Below are 21071 nucleotides of genomic sequence, written 5' to 3' on the forward strand. Positions count from 1 at the left end.
TAGCTGGGGAGAAGTAATACAACATGTAAGTAGAGCTGTCAAATGGCACTTGGCCATCTCCTGAAAAAGCAACGTTGAGCTCTTCCACTTTCCCATCGCCGAAGTGGATCTTCAAAGAGATTTCAGTGTGGGAAGGGTCTAGTGGATGAGCTCCAAAAAACCATATCAAACATAGGGGGCTGCACTGAAGAAAGCACACAGGTGATTAACACGATGCTAATGAACAGCTGAGACTGGGAGTGTTGGCAGATGGGTGGGAAGAAGTTGAGGAAATATGGTGAATCAGAGGTCAGGATGGTTTTGCTGCAGAAGCATCTGCGTATGACAACTGAGATGTCTGAAAATGTGAAAAAAAGAAAAAAACAACCCTGATGTTTTGCATGTGGTAAGATTTTCTTTTTCTTCTATTTCCCTGCATATGTCTCACCAGATGCCATTTTGCTAGTAACAGAGGAGGTTCTGCAAAGGACAGTGTTCCTGTATCTCAAATGACTCACTTGCTGCTTGCCTGATGGTTACAGTATCAAGCCAGTAACTTTCAGTAACAGGATATGATTTCTGTTAGCACAATTTACATGCCTGCCACTCCTTGATTTTGAGGAGCAGAGTAAATTCAGTATCAAATCTCATTGTTCACCATATTTTAAAATATGCAGTTAGCCTATGGGATTTATATTACCCATTGCACAGATGCAAGACAATGACTATAATTGCATAGGTGTTGTGCAACATCCATTAGCCCAGCCTTAACAATCAACAATGCATAAATAGAGAGCAGGGATTCTCATTTAACTCCCTCCAGCAAGAACAGATCTACTTCTCTTTAAACACACCTAGTTTGAGGCCAGGCAGGGCCTTGTTTTGGCAAGGGCAGGTACACTTCAATCCAGCTTTGGGAATACCATCTGTTGTTCAGGGCTGTATTATCTGTAGAGTGCACTTCCCTGGTCCCCTCTCTAATAGAAAAATTCTTGTTTCATACTCAGAGTCCTTGTCAGCCTTCAAACTGCTGTAGTATGGGCTGGATTCTGACGAACACAGTGCAAATACACAGGGTGGAGGAGTGGAGATGGTAGACAGCCCCCACAGTTGGATTCGTACACCCCTGCACACAGTCCCAGTCCTTGCACTTCCTGGTCACAAGAGCTGCACTAGGCTTGGGCTGCTATTAGATATGAAGAAGGGTGAAAGCAAGACCTAGCCCTGGCCCATCACACAGAGGCTGGTACAGAACCTGACCTAGACTCCTCCAATGATCCCAGACACAAGGTGCTTCCAGCCTGCAAAATTCTAGTAGGTGAGGTGCACTTTCTGCAGTAGAACTATGGCATCCAGAAACAGTCAGATCCTACAATCAGACATTAACTGGCAGTGACAATATCTGACTGGTGGATCTGACTATTTCTGGACACCCCAGGTCTATGGCAGAAAGTGTACCTCCCCTGCTAGAATTTTAACTGGTAGTGGTAATCATGCAGCACCAAGATAGCAATGGTTGCTGTCAAACCCTCTCAGTGCATTAGATGTAAGAATTCACCCTTACAAACCCAGGTCTATTCTAAATCTCCCAGTTCTTTCCCCTCTGTGCAAGGTAACAACCACGAATATAGCACAGGAAAATAAAAAAACCCTCTCCTCTAATTAATATGGCTCAGAGTTATAGTACAACCTGCTGCCAGGGGAATTTAACCACTCTCCCCTGTTTGCAATATATCCTATCAAACAGCTTGCACGATTGTTGAGCTTTCATTAAGTGCCATAGCTTGACCATTAACTTCTGACTGGCAGCAGTTCTGAGGCTGAAACATTAATCAACAGCTGAAGTCTAGTATGTCATTTTTTAATCCTGCTACATGTAATTACTTACATTAACATTTCAGAACATGCACTGGTCATGAATATAGTGCATATATTACGCTACCTTGAGTAACCTATACACTTTGCCTCTGTCAGGAGTGATCTCCAGCAGGGAAGTTGACAGCCCTGGGTCTCAATTTCCCCAGCTAACAACACTGAGCGCAACTGAGGTGTTTTGGTGCTTAATTAGTTATTCACTATAATGCAGTCTGAGATGCTGACAGGAGAAGGTGCGCTACATACATGCTTTAGGTCAACACTGTTTATTTTTCATGATCTCCCCAAAAACATTAAGTACGTTGCAATAGGAGTGGTGCGCTGTTTGGAGCAAAAGGCTGAAAATGAAGGAGGATATTGGGATATAGTCTGGCTGTAACATCTGATCTTGGGCAAAGCTTAGTGTTTCAGCCTGCCTAGCTGCTGATTGAGAAATGACAGAGCATTACAGAAAATAAGCTGCAGACTTGGAGTTTGAACTGTACTGGATAAACATCTAAGGAGAAAAGGCCATCCCTTTAAGTATAACTAGCCTAAATACAGGTGATTCTGTTTATTTTCATTACATGATCAAACAGACCCCTGTGTTAAATATTCAAAACCTCCCTGTTTTCCACAGCCCACAGAGAAAAAGGGTCCCCGAGACCTTGAATAGCAACAGGAACCACATTTGTTGCAAATGCTTCATGCCTTCCTTATTTCTCACAGAGGAAGTACGTGGCCTGTTTGTTAAGTGCTGTTTGACATGATAGGGTGATGTTCACAACATGCTCATTTGGCTGGCTGCTTCTCAACCTGATCAGCTAGATACGGCAGGCAACATGAAAATGACAACACGCCCGCTCCTTTCATGACACGTCCTGCGAACTGGAATGCTATGCTCCGCATTTAAAGGTAATCATCACTCCCATGCTTTCAGGATAGCAGCCGCTGCATATTGGGCCAAACTTTTTAGTTCTTATTCAAGCTAAAGACCAGCACAGGATTTGGACTTTAAAGAACTAACTATTAAAGATAGAGGTGCAAAAGTTTCATAAATCCTCCAGTTCTCCTCTTTGCTAGTGCCTGTAAATATGAAATGAGCATAAATTCCACATTTCTACTGAAAATTTTAAAATGAAAGAAAATAGCCAACCTTTGGCGAAACAAATATTCATATGCAATAGCCTATGAGAAACATCACAAATATAAGAGCAGTTTTTTGTTTTTTAATGCCATTGCCAAGGTTCAGCGAATGAGATTTCTCTGTGTTTTGAATGGTATGTGTATGTCTCCATTTTTGCAAGTTTATACCAATTGATTATTAGGAGTCTGACCTGAGCTTTCCAAGCACTATCTACTATCCTGATAGATGCAGGTATCTTAATTTTGATAAGTGACAGGAACGAGGATCTCATAGTACTCAAGGGATGGTACAGTTCTTAAAATGTGTTGTTTAAAATGTGTACGGTAGGACAGTGTTTCTCAACTTTTTTTTTTATAAAGTACCTCTTTTTCAAAAAAATTTATAAGTTCCTCCAGACTTCTCTCACATACCTCTAGGGGGTACATGTACCACTGGTTGAGAAACATAGTCCTAAAGTTATCTGAGGTCTTGAAACAAGTGACACTCAATCTTTCCAGATTACTGTACCCTTGTGAGGAATCAGATTTGTTTTGCACCCCAGCAAGTTATACATCACTTAAAAGCTATTTACAAAAACTGCAAAAATATCACAGAAGACTACTACTGAAAAGTTGCTGACTTTCTACCATCTTATTATAAAAAAAATGAATTGGAATAGAAATATTGTACTTAACTGTTCTGCGTAAGGCATATGAAGCAGCAGAAACAAGTCATTGAATGAACTTTTAGATTGCACTGACTTTGCTAGTGTTTTTATGTACCCTGTGGTAGAACTAGGCAAATATCTAGATGAGTTGATGTATGCCCCGGAAGACTATGGTGTACCCCCAAGTGTATATGTACTCTGGGTTGAGGAACACTGTGTTAGGGAATGATGAGTGTCCTGAATACAAGTGACACACTCCTTTAAGTTTCCCAAAAGTGTGTGGAATTTGTTCACTCACTTCCCATTAGTTCTTTACTAATGCTGGGGTTTAATAAGGAGTTAATGGAGAGAAACACCCAGCATACCATAAATGACGAACCACACATTTTCTCACTTGAAATGTACTAGTTTATAAATGCATTCCTTGGAGAACTGGGCTTAGTTATGCTCTTGCTTTGGTCAATATCTCTTGGAGGATTCTGAATACACCTTTGAAAAATCTTTAGGGAAGCCGAGTAGTTTCAGATATGCAATGCTAATTTAAAGTCCCCCATCATGACATTGACTTAAAAATAGATCGTCTTGTGTGTGAAAGAACTGAATGGTACATGCATTTGGAGCCACATTTAGATCCATTTCTACAGGTGCAATAAATGGTACAAAATTTCACTCAATATTTTGGACCCACAATTTAGGTTGCTATGACCCCCTACTCCTTCAATGAGAGTGATATAACCTGTCCCCAGGCTTGTAGTCCCCAGGCCTGTCCCCTGCTGAAGTCAACAAGACTCTGTTTGGCCCCATATGTAGAGCTCAATGCAGGCTCTGTGTCACAGCACTTTAAATACTGGAGTTGTGTGTGCGGTCAAGAACCAAGATGCCAAAGCAACCGGACACTTGTGGCTACAATTAGTTGCACCCACAAGACCATATATGCATTTAAGTGTGGCTGTGAAGTTGGGACTGAAAATACAGTGCTTCTGGTCAAATTCAAACTTGGGTTGAAACCTGAGTAATTGGTCTCTGTGTGGGGAAAGCCACCCCTAAATCTGCAGTCCCCCTAGGAGGTGTTAATGCAGCCCCTCCATGGTTGTCATTCTTATGGGTTGAAATAAGATGGATACCGGAGTTTGATAATTTTGTGAACAGGGTGGTATGACAGGATTGCCTAAAGTAGCAGAGAGCTGAACTTAATGGCCCAAGAGGGTCACCTAACTAGCAGCTCCAGCAACTCTACTTCTCTATGCCAGATTTTGGCCCAATGGAGACATGTAAGCACAGCTTGTACAATCACTTCTTATCCCTAACATTCAGTAGATCTCTCTGCACCACCTTTTTTGGGAGCAGCATAGAAACCTGTTAATACCGCATACGGGGGATGCAGACCCAAGTATCAATCTGCCTGTGTACCAAGTTTACGCAGAGTTTACATGGTACACAATAACACCTTGCGTAGACTCTCCATTCTTGAGTATATTTCACTAAACAATTAGCATTTTATAGGCATCTAATTAGATGGCAAAGAATCTCCTCATCTATACATGCAGCTATGCAATTTTTCAACTGTCTTTTATTGGTGCAAGTTTAGGCAAAATTCAGGGGAAAGCATTTAATTTATTGTATCTTGGTGCTACGTACTGTATGTAAATATATATTGCTTCTCTGTCCAATCCACTTATGTATTGAAGTAATTGTGCACACCTTTTATTTGGATAAATGAAATATTATGTAAGGTTGCTATTCATATACTCTAGAATCCCTTGGCTTTACTTAAAACATATGGCATAAGCTGTGGCACAACCCAGTAAACAATTTGGAAATGCAGCCATGTCCCCTCTGAACAAATCCCCACATGAACAGCTTCTTTCTCAGTTTCAAATGCCTACAAGAGAAGACAAGCTTTGGAACACGTTCCTGAAGAGCACAGAATGCGCCATGACTCTCACCAATAGCAAATTCTGTTGCTGGCCAAATGAACTGAAGCTCAGGGCTGATCTTTGCACTTTGCATATGAGAATTGTGGGACAGAGTCACAAGTTTTCATTCTCTTCTCAGCTTATTTTATCCTAAACAACAGTCATTAGCAGCAGCGAAACTTAACGTGGAAAATGCCACAGAGATATAGCTTAAAAAGCAGCTGTGGTGACATAAAAACCTGAACTGCAGTTGCACAAATGCACAAAACTTTATGTTCATTTTCTAAAGGCCAGATTCTGCCAACTTTAGCCTCACTCAGAAGTTACTTAACTATGCAAGTAGCCTCACTGATGTCAGAAGGGCTACTCGTGGAATAACGTGACAACTTGGATAATGGAAAATACTTAAGGAAGGAATAACTCAATTGCACAAATACACAATAGGAAATGACTGCCTAAAAAGAAGTACTGTAGAAAAGGATATAAAGGTTATAGTGCAGGGGTGGCCAAACTTACTGAGCATCTAGCAGTATATGACAATCTCCAGAAGCCTGAAAGCTAGGGTACACCTGCTTGGGCTTGAGATCTCTGGCCTGTTGGATGCATCTGATGGGAGTCAGTGCTTCAGCCCCAAGTGTGCCACATGGGGTTGAAACCCCAAGGCCCCCCTCACTGCTGGATAGAAGCCCCTACCTCATAACCCCATTGCAAGACAGATGTCCGGAATCCCAACCCCTCACTGTCCACCTACCACGCAGGTCAGGCTGACAGTGGTACTGGGGACTCCAAGAACCACATTTTAAAGGCAAAAGAGATGAACGTGGCTCAAGAGCTACAGTTTGTCCACCCCTATTATAGTGTCACAAACTAAATGGGTCAGCAATGTAATATTGCTGGGAAGAAAAAGTCAGCATCTTTCCAGGGAACATTAACAGGACAGTTGTAAGCAAGACATGAGATGTAATTCTTCTATGCTACATAACACTGGAGTAGTGTGTCCAGTTCTCAGCATCACACCTCAAGAAAGGTGGGGAAAATTTGGAGGGAGTCCAGGGGAGAGCTATAAAAAAGTTTAGAGGTCTTGAAAACATGACCTATGTGGGCAGATTGAGAACATTGTCTAGTCTGGAGGAGAGAAGCCCAGGAGAGGATATGACAACAGTCTTCAAATGTGCAAAAGGTTGTTATAAAGATGAGAGTGATAAATTGTTCACGTTATCCACTGAGGGTAGGATCTGAAGCAATGGGCTAAAAACTGAAGCAAGGAAGGTTTAGGTTCAGCATTAGGAAAAAAATTCTGACAGTAAGGGTAGTTAAGCACAGGAACATATTCTCTAGGGAATCTGTGGACTCTCCATTGTGGGATGTTTTTAAGAACAGGTTAGATAAACACCTGTCAGGGATGGTCCACATAATACTTAATCTTACCTGAGTGCAGAGGACTGGACTAGAGAACCTCACGAGGTCCCTTCCACTCCTACATGTCTACTACTCTAATAAGGATGAAGAACCTAGCCCTTGGTTCCTAGTTTCAGGCAATTGTATGCTCTGGTAACGTGCACTTTACATTCAAAAAGGTATTTTTATAGCTATGCAAAAAAGTCCCGCATACAGCTCAAGTGAATAATTTTTACCTCCAAAATTTGTAAATCTGAACATTTAAGAACACTGCATATTTTAATATGGGGATTAAGCAAGGCTTCTTCCACATATGACTTAGGAAAAAAACTCAACTTCCTACGTGATTTAGGAGTAGAGCTTGTCGGGAATTTTTCAGTGGTTTTGGGTTGGAAAATGCTGATGTGTGAAAATTAAAACTTTCAGTGGAAATGTTCACTGAAACTTCTTCTGAGGAGGATTCGCGGGACCAGGATAAAATTTGTGATCAAAATGAGAGATTGTCCTTGAAAAACCTAAGGTAGATAAAATAGATGAAATCAGCTTTTTCTGCATCATTCACAGACTCTTGGGTAAATAGAGTAGGCACTATGCTATAGGATTTGGATATGACCAAAGCTGTCAGTTTCTCAAAGTAACAGCCAGAAAGAGATAAAAATCATCTGATTTTCAGTAATGGTGTCAGGACATTTTGTTTTGTTGCTACTTTAAACAAGGCAGTGCTTAGCTCTCCTGACTGTGCAACTAGGCTATAGCATAAGCCAACCTCTGACTAATGGTGGTTCTATTCTATTCTGTTCAAGACAGGTTCTCAGGCCAGGTCACGAAGTAACTTGCTATATAAGGTTTAGAAGGAACTTTTCCAGGGGGCAATAAGTTGCACTGCAGCGTTTCATGCATTTTTCCCTGAAGCATTTTGTACTGACTAATGTCAATGAGAAATGCTGGACAAGATGGATCCTGGTCTCATCCAGTCTGGTAATTCCTATGGGATCTTCCAGGAGCAAAACATTTTTGAGCCTTTCATATTTTTTTAAATTTCTCTGAGCACATAAAATAAGACCAGAAAGGCATCAAAAGGAAACTGCTGCAAAACAGCTCTGCCTGTCCTTGGCAAAGAAACATCAAAGCCAACACTGACAACAGATACGTCAATCTAATCCATTTCTTCATAACCTCAGAAATCCACATGTTGAGAAGCGCATATCTCAGAAAACACATGAATATATATTCACAGTTTTGCAGTGACTTCCTATTGTGCTGAGGTAGTGGTAATGGAAACTTTTGCTATGTACAGTACTTCTTAGCAACTTCCCTAGTTGTGGTTTTCTGCTATTCCCCTGGTAAAAGCATGAGAGTGGTGAGAGTTTAGCAAATAGATACTTACATGCATGTAAAACATCAGCTTTCAAAAGCCAGCCATATAAAAACCTGAGAGTCTGAATTTGGGTCATTTTTATGCCGTGGCATAGCAGGTGCTATCCTCAGTCCTTTTTAATATTTCCTTTGTTTTAGTTCTGAAGTGCATTGATGAAAATAAAGAAAGCAATGGGAAATACTATGAAAACAACAAGAGCCTCAGCAGAAATAAATATGCCACCTGAAACTGGTAAGCATTTTTAAATTTCTTGGAGAAAATTAGTTATTGCAACCTCCTGGTACGTCTGTATCGGCATTTTCTTTCACCCGTCTGACATAGGGAAAAGCACGCTTGGGTGTGCTATGCAAGAATAGAGGTGTAATGGTATATGGTGTTTACTTTTAAGCAAACAAACTCATTCTGTAGGAATCATGTTTTAAAAAATAATTTTTAAAAACAAGTGCTTTTCAGAGTTGGCACTCTTTTAAATGAGCCTGCCACAATTCAGGAGGCCCTGATCTTCTCCAGAAAAAAGAAATTGCACATATGGAGTATTTCCTGTGCTGATTTTATATTTTTCCACATTTTGCTTTGCTCTGATTTTATCCCAATCCAGAATCCTAATAAGAATAATTTCACACTCATGCTGATCATTTCAAACATTTGCACTCAAACTAACATGCACCAACTTTCCATGCTGCTGAAAGTTAGTTGCAGCAAGGATGTCTTTCAAGGACTGCAGCTACCAGAATGAGTGGGGCATGGGACAGGTTGTCAACTAACGCTGTGGAGACACTAAGGGAAAAAGATGGGTAATGTCTCCCACTGCATGGCCTGGATTGAGAGTCTGGGTGGGTGGGAGAAGGGATGTAGATGAGTCCTACTCCCCAGTGCAAGCAAGCAGGCGGGGGAATCGGCAGAGCTCACATACAAGTCATTTAGCTGGCACAAGGGCAAGTAAGATAGCCCTAAAATAAGGTGCAGAAAATTAACCCCCCTACCCTCTCCAGGTGCAAGAATTGATTAGGGGAAGGAATAGGGCTCTGAGTCACAGTTCTTTCCTAGAGCTTCTCCAAGGATGGCCCAGCTATTTTGCCAGCCCTTCCTCTGGGCAAGGGATCAATCTGGTCAAAGGAGCAGAAGTTCTAGCACAAGCCAAAAAACTGCACTTCTAAATGATCGATGTTTAGAGAAGCTGAAGGGATTATGGATTATCAGGGAATCATAGAATGCCAGAACTGGAAGGGACCTCGAGATGTCATTGAGTCCAGTCCTCTGGCCTCCCAGCAGGACCAAGCACCCTCTGGACCATCCCTGATAGGTGTCTGTCTAACCTGCTCTTAAATATCTCCAGTGATGGATATTCCACAACCTCCTTAAGGCAATTTATTCCAGTGTTTGATCACCCTGACAATTAGGAAGTTTTTCCTCATGCCCAACCTACATCTCCCTTGCCGCAGTTTCTCCTATCTATTCTCAGAGGCCCAGGAGAACAATTTTTCTACCTCCTCCTTGTAACACTTTTGTATGTACTTGATTGATAATGGCATAAAGAGTCTAGACTGATAATTACTGAAAGGTGTTACTATTAGATGGCTGGGTACACGGCCTTTATCAAATGAGTTGACAGTTTCAGTCCACTTCTTTGTGGAGGTGTCCAATTTCCATTCAGCGCCCTTGTTAGCCTTCCCAGCATGACAGGAACTGAATTGCTGTGAAATCAGACTTATCCTTTCATTCCTAGTCCTGGTCGCTTCAGGTTGGCATTTGGGAATCCTGAAGGGACAGGGAGGTGAAGTTTTCATTACTCCTGATCGTGCTGCATTTGTTCTGTGGACACACACCCAAGACTTAACGCTTGATCCAATGCTCACTAAAGTCAACAGGCATTGGACTGTGCCCTTAGTCTCAATAGTGGTCAGTCCAGTATTTTTCTGACAATAAAGTCGCATTGCCAATCACTGAATTTCTCCCTTAGCCCATCAGTGGGTATTTAGTGGAGTAAAGGTTTCAGGATTCCATCCACAATTTCATAACATTTTAAATATTTTGGAAGAAAAATGCTTCATCCTGGCCCATTTCAACAAGACTTGGGGATGCTAAAACTGAAGGAATGACACAGAAGGGTGAAGGAAATAACACAGAAGAGGAAGGAAAGGCAAAGTGGAACCTTAATTTGAGTCTGGCCAGCTGTTCCACAGTGATAAGTCTTATTTTGTTTTATGATTGTTAACTTTTCCCTCCCCTTCAGCTCTGCACTGAGGTCATACCCCTACAGTTTTCCCTCTGCCCCCATTTTAGTGCTGCTCAATGCACAAACAGCAGCAGCTCTTGCATTTGAAGCACAGCCCTAAGCTGGGAGTGTGGTGTAAGTGGCACCTCCAGCAGGTACCTCTGAGTCACAGTCCCTCCCCTGCTTCCTCCAGCCTACACCAGCAACTGAAGCAGGGAGCAAGAGCATCTACCGTCTTCTGTCTATTCCTGCCCACTTACTGCAGGGAGAGAACTAGCTGCTATGTAGGTAGCCGTGGCATCTGGGTAGCCAAGGTAGGCATATGATGGGCTTTATGACCCCTTACTTCCATATATGGTGAATAGTCCAAGTCATAAACTAGCCCTTAGTGTGTAGGTTAAGGACAGAGGTGGAAAAATTACCCCAAAACTTACCTGAGTAAAAGTACATCTGCTGGGCGGGTGTACTTAAGTAGAAATCACCAATGTCCCTCTGGAAAAGTACTTGAGTAGAAAGGTACACATGCACACACTCATCACACCTTGATTGTACTCAAGTACTCAGAAGTGAAAGCAGCTGTTTTTTTACTCAAGTAACTTTTTGGGTACTTTTTCCACCTCTGGTTAAGGTCATCCCTGTGTTACCACTGGAAACAAGTCTCCCAGCCTGGGCCCACAGACTTGTGCTAGTGATGCCTGAGCTACCACATTAAAACGAGCAGAGTGGCCCTTGCAGACCTGGCTCCGCCTTTCCTAGCCCTGCAAGCTCACAGCCAGGGGGCTGCGTGGATCTGAGATCATGTGGCTAACCCAAGCTGTGCTGCAACATCCACACCGCTAGTTCTAGTGCTCCGCTTTGTGCTCCAGTATCAGGCTCACTTCCAGCTACCGCATAGACATTATCACAAGTATTTCATCATTAGCTTCATGCTTCACCGTGTACCAGGAGTTTGGGCATCAAGAGAGAGCATCTGATTCAGCAGAAATAACTCTTTAGATTTTTCACCTTGTAACAAATGGACTGTTCCACTTTGGAGATTTCTGCTATAACTGCTAAGGGAAGGGTGGGTTTCAGAAATCGCTTCATTTTAGTTTGACATAACCAAAAGCTTTTTGAGTGTGACTGGGTCAAATATAACACCCCTTCAGAGCCAGGAGCAGGGGTAGAAGCAGGGGTTGGATAGCTCATGCAGCAAAATACCAGTATTTGAATTAGATACTGGCATACCCAGGAGAAATTTCGGTTTTGCAAAACCAAAACCCAGAAAGATTTGAATCCAGATTTCACTGTAAATGAGACCCCTGATGTCTGTGAAGAAGTGGGGACAGCTGGGAGGGTTCGGACAAATTAAGTTACCTTGGGCCATCTCTAGTGTAAACACAGGCACTTTAAAGGGATGGAGCTGGTGCTGTGACCATGCCTCTCCATGCAGAACTAGCAAACTGGTGTGCAAATTTGAAACAAAAACAGAACATAAAAGTACATGTCACGTAATTACAGATCCTGCAGCCTCAAGACAAAGTAACACATCAGTATCCATTGATGCATAGCTGAATGCAAGACATCATATAAGTGAGGGAGTAGGACTGATATGAACAGTTAGTTTTCCACTACATATGTCTCAGTATGGAAACTAAACCTGGTATAAATAGCTTAGTGATTTTAAAATGTGATGCTAAGGTGTGCCCAGTTGAAGCAAACACCATTTCATTCAGAACTGCCACCTCAACTTCCCCTGCCACTTTGTTTTGGTAGTTCAGGAAGCAGGGTGAATTTTTCTGGGTGTTTTCTCCAGAGTAGATCATCTTACATTTTTGTATTTGCTACCCCTGGAAAGGATTCCAAATTAACATAAATCAACGATACACCCACATCTTGAATACTGCAGGCAAATGTGGTCACGGCATCTCACAAAAGATATATGGGAATTGAAAAAGGGTCAGAAAAGGGCATCCGAAATGATTAGTGGTATGGAACAGCTGCCATATGAAGAGTGATTAATAACACTGGGACTTTTCAGCTTGGAAAAGAGATGACTGGGATGGGGGGACGGGACGGAGGTCTATAAAATCATGACTGGTGTGGAGAAAGTAAATAAGAAAATGTTATTTACTGCATCTCATAACATGGGAACTAGGGCTCACCCAATGAAATTAATACGCAGCAGGTTTAAAATACATGTAAATTTTTTTTTCAAAGTGCACAGTCAACCTGTGGAACTCCTTGCCAGGGGATAGTGTGATGGCCAAGACTATAACAGGGTTAAAAAAAATTCGATAAATTAATGAAGGATCTCATTAGTCAAGATGGGTAGGGATGGCATGCGTCCCTAGCTTCTGTTTGCCAGAAGACAGGAATGGGTCACAGGCGAAGGATCATTTGATGATGACTTGTTCTGTTCACTCCCTCTGGGGTACCTGTCATTGGCCACTGTTGGAAGACGGGATGCTAGGCTAGATGGACCTTTGGTCTGACCCAGCAGGGTCATTCATATGCAGGTTGTTTTATTTAAGTGTACACAAAGTCAGGTGTATTAAGACTAATGTAAGGGCTGCCTTTCAGAAAGCTAATTTGATGCCCCCTCTGTCCTTAGCTTGGTTTTAAAAACTATAGTGTACGTCAAGCATACTAGAGTAGGCTAAAAATTGAGAGCTGAGCCTGGGGCACATCCAGAGGAAACCACACATCTAAACTCTTTGGCACATGTTGTTGCTCTATTCTTTTCTCCTTTAGAGATGGAATCTGCAAGTCCCTATGCAGAAGGATTCTTGTGCAGAACCAAAGGTTATCCTTCAAAAACCTTACTGCTCCTAACTGCCCACTACTTTTGTTAGCTTTCTGTTAACATTTTCATCATCATCATCAATTATTTGTACTGTGGTATTGCCCTGGGTCCCAGACCAGCTCCCTCCTAGCCTTCACCCATGATACTGGCCCCAAATTTTAAAATATTGTGTATGTTAAAAATGGTCTGCAGCAGCATTAAAAGAAACAGGCCTGGCAGGAAGTAAGTGTGTGCCTGCAGGTGTTCATGTCTCCACACACGCTTGCAATCTTCCTTCTCCTGTCATGCACTTTGTTTCTTGTAATCCCCTCCTATGCTAGGCTGCGTGGAGGCAGCACGCACCAATGCCCAGGAAGCCGTCTCTGTTGCTGTTAAACAAAGAATAGAGTCATACCACATTATCCAAAAATATGTTCAGTGGCTGTAATTTAGGAACACTGGGTTTGAGGCAATCGCCGTTACAGCCAGTGAGTACAAATGGTTCCTGCCAGGCCCAGTAGAGGCTGCTATGGCCAGGCAGAGGTAGGGAGGGGCAGGTAGTGTTTGTATCACCCCTCTCCAGACAAAATTTTGCGGAAGAGCCACTTGAAACTCCAATGAAAGCCACAGGGTGCTGCATTGTTTCATGCACTCTCTCCCCGTCTATTACAGTTTTGCTGGCTGGCTTCAGACCCTCAGTGGAAGAGGGGCTTCAGGTGCCTTTCGTTGCTACAGCTTTCCTCCAAGCAGAGCTTCCTCCCCTAGTGCAACCTGCACTGTGGGGGATGTTGGGAGAAGCCAGCAGCTCACGCTCCATGTCTGCACTTCAGAAAAATCCACACTAAGCGCTGGATCTTAGGAAACACTGAGCAGCTTCTCCCTGGGAGGTGGAGAAACTTGGTACCTTTTTCGGTTTGGCCCATGAAGATGTGAATATTTGCAGAGTGTAACCTCAGCTTCTGCAGCTTTGCTAGCAGTGTGATTCCAAACTGATGTAGGATGCTCCTCCCAAACTTCCTTCTTTCTGACCTCATTTCTCAGAAAAAAGAACATTTGTACTTGAGTGAGCAAACCGCACAAATTTACTTTCCTTTTTTTAAAAAATGAAATTGCCTATTTTGTCAATCCACATGACAGCGGCAGCGTGGGGAACAGGAGAATCACTTAGCCCATTAGTTACCCAGTACAGTAAAACTACCAACAGAACAGGAAGGGGACATCGATTTTCTGGTTTCCTATTAGTTTATGAAAAGTTCCCTCTCTTGCTGCACTTAAGGAATCTATTTTTGTGCTTTTGAAAATATCACTGAAGACAGATAATGAAATGAAACATGCCTTTGCTTAATATAATGCACCTGATCATCAGCATTACTCAGATGGCAATTTATGCCATTCATGCATGGTGATATTATTCAAACAAGGTCGTTTCCGATACTCTGCATATTTATTCAATTTGCGACTTTCAGACTGAGTCTGTTCTTTGCATAGGGTAGGGTCAGTCTGCAGACGCTTTTGGCTAACTGGAAGTAAATAACTTACAGACCAAGAACTTATAGGTGCAGATTCAGCTTTGATTTACAATGGTGTACAATTGGCTTAGAGGGTCACTTTCGGAAGACATTCACCTACCTATGAATTTTATAACCCTTTTAAAATTACATTTTCATCTTTTCCCCAGATCAGGAGAGCAACATCCTTGCTGTCCTCTGTGATTATCCCTCCCCGGATATCAGCCAGCCAATATTTCACATAGGAGAGAAACTACGCGTGATAGCAGAGTAAGTTGTTCCTTTTTAAATGAGTCCCCAACACCGCTAAATGGACGCCGTGGTTTTTGTTTCCATTGAAGAGAATGCTTAAAGCCAATTGCTGCTGGGGAAGTTGCTTATTGCTCGACATGTAGTTCCAGCTTGAGTGCCTCCTTTCTGGCACTTATCCAGACCTGCAAGTGCTTAACTCCCACAGCTAACTCATGCCACCCATCAACTCACAGGATTAAGTGATAGGGCAGGTGTCAATGCAACATGCAAGGTCCTGTTTTGCAATACAGATTCACCCTGCATAATGTAAAACTGGATTGGTTGCATGAGACTGATTTAGCCTTGGTTAGGCATTTGAGTAGTTAACCAAACTGAACCAATTTTAGAATTGAGAATGAAAAATGTTTTATGCTTCGGTTGAGTATCTGGGTTTTAGACCCCTGTTTGGACTCTCAGATAGAGATTACCCTGCGATTGCCAGGGATTTCTAATCTGGATCCAGACCCTCCCCCACACCTTCCCAGAGTTCTGAGGGATGCAGACTTGGAAAGTCCAGTTCTGATCCTTCTCTAGTATATTACAGACACACAGATGGTTAGTCCCACGCACAAAAACATACAGAGCCCAGTCGTAAAACTGAAGTCAATTGCCCTGATGATCCACATAAGAGGGGTTAGCAACCAAAATAGCAAGAAGAGCCACTTTTTTCCCCAATTCCATAAAAAACTCAATAATTCAAGAGTTGCAAAGTCGAGATGGTCCTTAACAAATAACGTTAAACCGTACTTTTTGTAGCCCCTGTTTTAAGAACAGCGCACACACGATGATTGGTAATGCGATTCATGTTCACTGCAGGATGCTCGCCAACTTTTTACATATTCTCTTTCCTCACACTTCCCGTGTGTGTTGATACCACTGTCTTCATGACTTTCACTCCCAAACCTTTGGTCTCTCTCTCTCTCTCTGAAGGACACTGGGGGAGTTATTCAAAGATTCGAGATCACATATTGTTTGCTATTTAGACCTGAGTTATTCATTTCTAGGCTTTTAAACGTTTGCCATTTATCAAAAATAATCAGGAGGGTTTTTTTGGTTTTTTTTACTTTGCAATTATAGCATCAGGAGCCACAAAGAAGTCCTTAAAGAGTTGCTTTCTGCGCCAAAGCCGCAGGTTGCAGACCCCTGCACTATATCCATATTACAGAAGCAGTAGCATGTGGCTCCTTGATCCTTGTCCATCTGGACCTGATAAAAATTAGAGATATAACCAGCCTCCTCTAACTTTCCAAATTGTTCTCCTTGGCCTCTGAGGATAGGACAAGAAGCAATGGGCTTAAACTGCAGCAAGGGAGGTTTAGGTTGGACATTAGGCAAAACTTGCTAACTGTCAGGGTGGTTAAACATTGGAATAAATTACCTGGAAAGGTTGTGGAATCTCTATCACTGGAGATATTTAATAGCAGGTTAGATACACGTCTATTGCGGATAGTCTAGATAGTGGTTGGTCCTGACATGGGGGTAGGGGCCTGGGGTTGATGACCTCTTGAGGTCCCTTCCAGTTCCAGTCTTCTATGATTCTATGGTAGAAAGGACCTTATGACAATGGAGGATTGGCATAGTGGTGCTCTAGCAACAATTCCCCATCTGACATATGCCCTGCTCCAAACGGCCCATGAGAAGAAGGGCATATCAGGAAAGGGACTCTGGCATAGCAGATGGAAGAGTTCCACCAGCTTTCTGATGATAGGATGTTTCCCTGTGCAAAGGCAATTCTTCACAATTGTGTAAATGGTGCTAAATACCTCTTAGCAGACTGGAGATTCCAATTCAAAATAGCTGATTAAGATCACCTGTGGATCCTGCACTATATATGCATAATATATTTTATAGTCTCGGAGGGGTAACTGATGGTCTGTAGCTTCACAAATGACAAACAGTCCTGTAGCACCTTGGAGACTAACAAATTTTGTAGACAACATTCAATCATGGATTTAGAAGTGGCCATTTTTCCATAAGAGAATTTTATCACAAAATTAGAGGGGGAGACATCTGAACTGGAATTTATTTGTAAATAGGACACATTTAACCTCAGCCTTAACCATCTTATGCATTACAAGGGCAATTTCCCACCTTTGGTATTCGCAGGTATGGGACACATCCTACTTGATTTGCTTCATCAACTGGTCCTACTAACCAGTGACAGGTAACCCCTTTCTCTTCCCCCTTTCCTCCCTGCTATATAAACCCTGGATTCTATTTTTTTCTACTCCAGTCATCTGAAAAAGTGGGTCTTATCCATGAAAACTCATGATCTAATAAACTCTTAGTCTCTAAGGTGCCACAGGACTGCTTGTAATATATTATAAAGTACAGGTTGAACCTCTCTCATCCAGCACTCTCTTATCTGGCAAAATCTGTGGTCCAGCATGATTTTAGTTAGCTGGATGTCCACTTGTCATGGATGTGGTCAACTTTTCTACAATTCCATAAAGTTTGTATACAGCCACCAGTCCTGGCTGTCAGTGTTCTGTGCTGTTGAGCTCAAATTTACAGCTAAATGTCTTCTAAGAGCTCAGTAAGCAGTGGAAGTGTAAGTAATGCTGGGCGACAATACTGACCTCCCAGCAAATTCTCTTGTTCGGCAGCGGTCAGGTCCCGAGGGTGCCAGATTAAAGAGATTCAACCTGAACAATCTGATTGTTAACGTGGAACTTGGTTTAAAAACTAGATTTGTGTAGTTCGCATTTTTGTTTGTATGTTGTGTAGCAATCAACAAGCACCAAAGCAAGTACTACATGGAGCTTTCTCTTCTGGTTTTGATTCGTCAGGAGAAAAGCTTGCAATGTTTTATGCAAATAGACACAACTCTTCTAAACAGAGGGTTTATTCTTCCTGCTTGGGTATGAGTGGATGTTGGTGGAAGCTGTGTGCATGTAGGTATAGTCTCTCTCCGGTCACTTAAGAAACACACCACTATGAGAAAGAAAAGGAGAAATGCCAGGTTGTTTAGGAAAGCAGTGACAGAAGAACTGCCATGTCAAACTCAGCCCTTCTATGCAGCACACATTGCTCCTGCTATGCTATTTCATAAACAGCTTAGAAAAAACAACTATGTTTGAAATAGAAGTCGTTACTCAGGAGAGACCTTCTTCTGGGCAAGGTTAGAAATATTTTGGTTGTGAGACTGAATTTTTTTAATTATTCTGGGTACTGGTTGGACAAGAGGTTATGTGAAAATACCACTAGCAAAACTATTCTCTTGATAGGTTATATCTCAAATGGAAACAGGACATCTCAGATGTTTTGCACACAAAAACCTTAGTGCCCTGAGATTTTTCAGCCTTTATTGCCATGCTTGGGAGACACAGGTGATGGAGTAGTGGCGAGTACAATAACTAAACTGAACTTTCTGAGGTTCACCCATCACTTTTGCTCACCCATGACTGACAGAAGTATGCCAAAACCTGGAACCTCTTGCTTATTCTCAGTGGGTTCCATTCACTCCCAGCATACACACACTGGTGTGAACCGGCACAGTCTCAGCTGATTTCAACAGAACAATGCCAGTATACACAAGCTGAAGACCTGGCCCACAATAAATGCAGCACTAGAAATGAAAGCAGAGCCCAGGCCTGATTTTCACTCTAGGGAAGTGTTGTAATGGACCTCCCAAAAGACAGTTCAAATTGCATTCAGCTCTCCATTGCCACAGACACACAAAATTCAAGAAAACAACAATGGTGATTATCATTTCTGCAGGATCTTCCATTAATGACTTAAGCTTCACACCATACCTGTAAGAAGTGCCCATTGATATTGGCTCCTAACAGATGGGAAAACACAAATAAGTAAAGGGCATTTTTTCATGTATGTTGTGGGCTGCCGTAACACTTTAGTGAGGAGGTTACTATGCTGATAAGAGAGCTTCTCCTGTCATCATAGTTAACCAACCTCCCTGAGATGCAATAGCCATGCCCACAAGATCAGCTCTCCCACTCATATCGCACTGTCCACACGGGGGTTAGGTTGGTGTAACTACATTGCTCAGCATGTGCATTTTTTATACCCATGAGCAATGTAGTTATATCAATATTGGTTGGTAGTATAGGCCTGGCCTAAGAGATTTGCCAAAGGCAACAATGAAAGTTTGGTAAAGAGACAGGAAAAGAAACCACATGTCCCAGTTCTATGCTTCAGCCACCAGGCTCTCCTTCTATTCATTAGTCCCTGATCTGCAGGGCACTAAAATAAATAAAATTCCCATTGACATCAATGGGCTGCAAAGCAGTTCTATTATACTGTAAACCTAATCTTCAACTAGACTTTACTAATGTTCAGTTTCTAACTATAATAAAGATGTTCAAAACAGGCAACTTACTTTTCACTACAGAAATCAGTTTCACTCCTTAAACAGACAATGGAACAAATATATATATATTTTTTAATATTTAGGCTATTTCTGTGCTAATAGACACTCGTTTACTATTAGCACATTTAAACAATAATGTAGCAAAAAGTGAGATTTAGAAGATGAAATAGTGTAAACAATAGAAACTTAGATTTCCATGCAGGTTTCTGAATACTCAAATTTGTTAGAAAATACAAAATGTTAGCTCATTTTCAGCCTTAATATGTTATAAAATGAAGGCAACTTCCCCCAACATGTTTGACCATACCCATCTTCTTGCTTTGACAGTGAAGGAGGCTGGTGGAGAGTCCATTCCCTCACTACAGGTCGAGAGAACTATATTCCAGGAAAATGCGTAGCAAAAGTTTATCATGGGTAAGTACATGCTTTCTCTACGGCATTCTGAAACTTCACATGCTGTCGTTTCGTACATACCACAGTTTATTGTATCAAACTTTCATCCTTCATTAGGGACCGTAGGTCCTACCATAATCCAAATAATATAGTAAAAACCATTAACAACCTCACTACCAGCAGCCTGATTAAAACAAACAAACAAACAAACAAAACAATGTCAAACAGATGGCCTGATTTAAATATGTACTTTAAGTTCCTTTGAAGTATGGAGAAGTTTTAATCCAGATCTAAACTTAGCAGTTGTTTTTACCAAAGGAAATCCCTAGTGTCAAACACCCAGAAGCTTTGAGAAACTTCTGATCTACTTCTGGATCCAAGCCATGTGGTTTAGGCCCATGTCTAACATTAAGACACTGATGAACAGCTCCAACTTATAAGAACTGGGGTTAAATTCACTGGTATGCACAAGGCCTTTGCTTTATTTAAGTCTCAGGTAAGACAATATCATTTGCTCAGAGATGAATTCTTCCCATGGTGAGGCAAACTCACACCAGAATTCCCATGAAAAACAGACCAATGAGAATGAAAGAAGAACTTCAAAAGGTTAATGAGATCATTCAAGAACGGAATCCCTGCCATTTAGAATGGACACCGAAAGTGCAGAGGCTGGCAGGGGTTGCACAAAGGCCTGAGGTTTCAAGGGGGCCTGCAGCTCTGGCTGCTCCTGCTGCAACTCCAGCAACAGAGGGAGCTCTGAAACACTGCTGCAGTGCTGTTCTGCCACTCCTCATGGTTCTGAAGGGATGGGGTGGCAGTGCTATGATCTGAGCAGTGCTAAGGGCTGACTGCCGTGTGCCCCACCCCTTCTGCTCTCAGCCCCATCCTTTCCAGGACACAGAGCCGCCCCACCCCCACCTTGCCCCAGGCCTTGCAGTGGCTGTCAGACCAGCTGGAGACTGATTACTGCCCCAGCCTCATTTGAAGAAATTAAATGAAGCATACATTCAAGGCTATCACTAGTCAGCAAAGCATTTTACCTGCCTAACTTTAGGCATGTCCTTAAATTCTATTGATTTCTAAGAGAATTAAGTACATGCTTATAGCTGAGTATGTGTTTAAGCAGCTTACTAAAGATAACAGACACTTGACGCTATGTGGAATTGAAAAATCGGTATACCTGGCTCCCTTCTCCCATCAATAAAACCCATTGAATTACAGACTGATTTAAAACCAGAATAAACTGCAATCA

General features: G+C 42.1%; 2 protein-coding genes across 4 annotated transcripts in view; one reads left to right on the top strand and one right to left on the bottom strand.

Moving 5' to 3' along the window:
• TG (thyroglobulin) overlaps positions 1 to 21071 on the bottom strand; it is a 209578-nt gene that overhangs the window by 48431 nt on the left and 140076 nt on the right. The gene's annotated exons all lie outside the window — the stretch shown is intronic.
• The window catches only part of SLA (Src like adaptor), a 28204-nt gene continuing 9792 nt past the window's right edge, over positions 2660 to 21071 (top strand). For all 3 annotated transcript variants that reach the window (XM_074986644.1, XM_074986645.1, XM_074986646.1), the window contains exons 1-4: positions 2660 to 2748; positions 8456 to 8549; positions 14976 to 15075; positions 19754 to 19840. In XM_074986644.1, the coding sequence (XP_074842745.1) occupies positions 8471 to 8549; positions 14976 to 15075; positions 19754 to 19840 (266 nt within the window). In that variant the 5' untranslated portion in view covers positions 2660 to 2748; positions 8456 to 8470. The remainder of the gene's footprint in view (positions 2749 to 8455; positions 8550 to 14975; positions 15076 to 19753; positions 19841 to 21071) is intronic.

Source organism: Carettochelys insculpta, chromosome 2 (genome assembly GCF_033958435.1).
Source record: "Carettochelys insculpta isolate YL-2023 chromosome 2, ASM3395843v1, whole genome shotgun sequence".
NCBI lineage: Eukaryota > Metazoa > Chordata > Testudines > Carettochelyidae > Carettochelys > Carettochelys insculpta.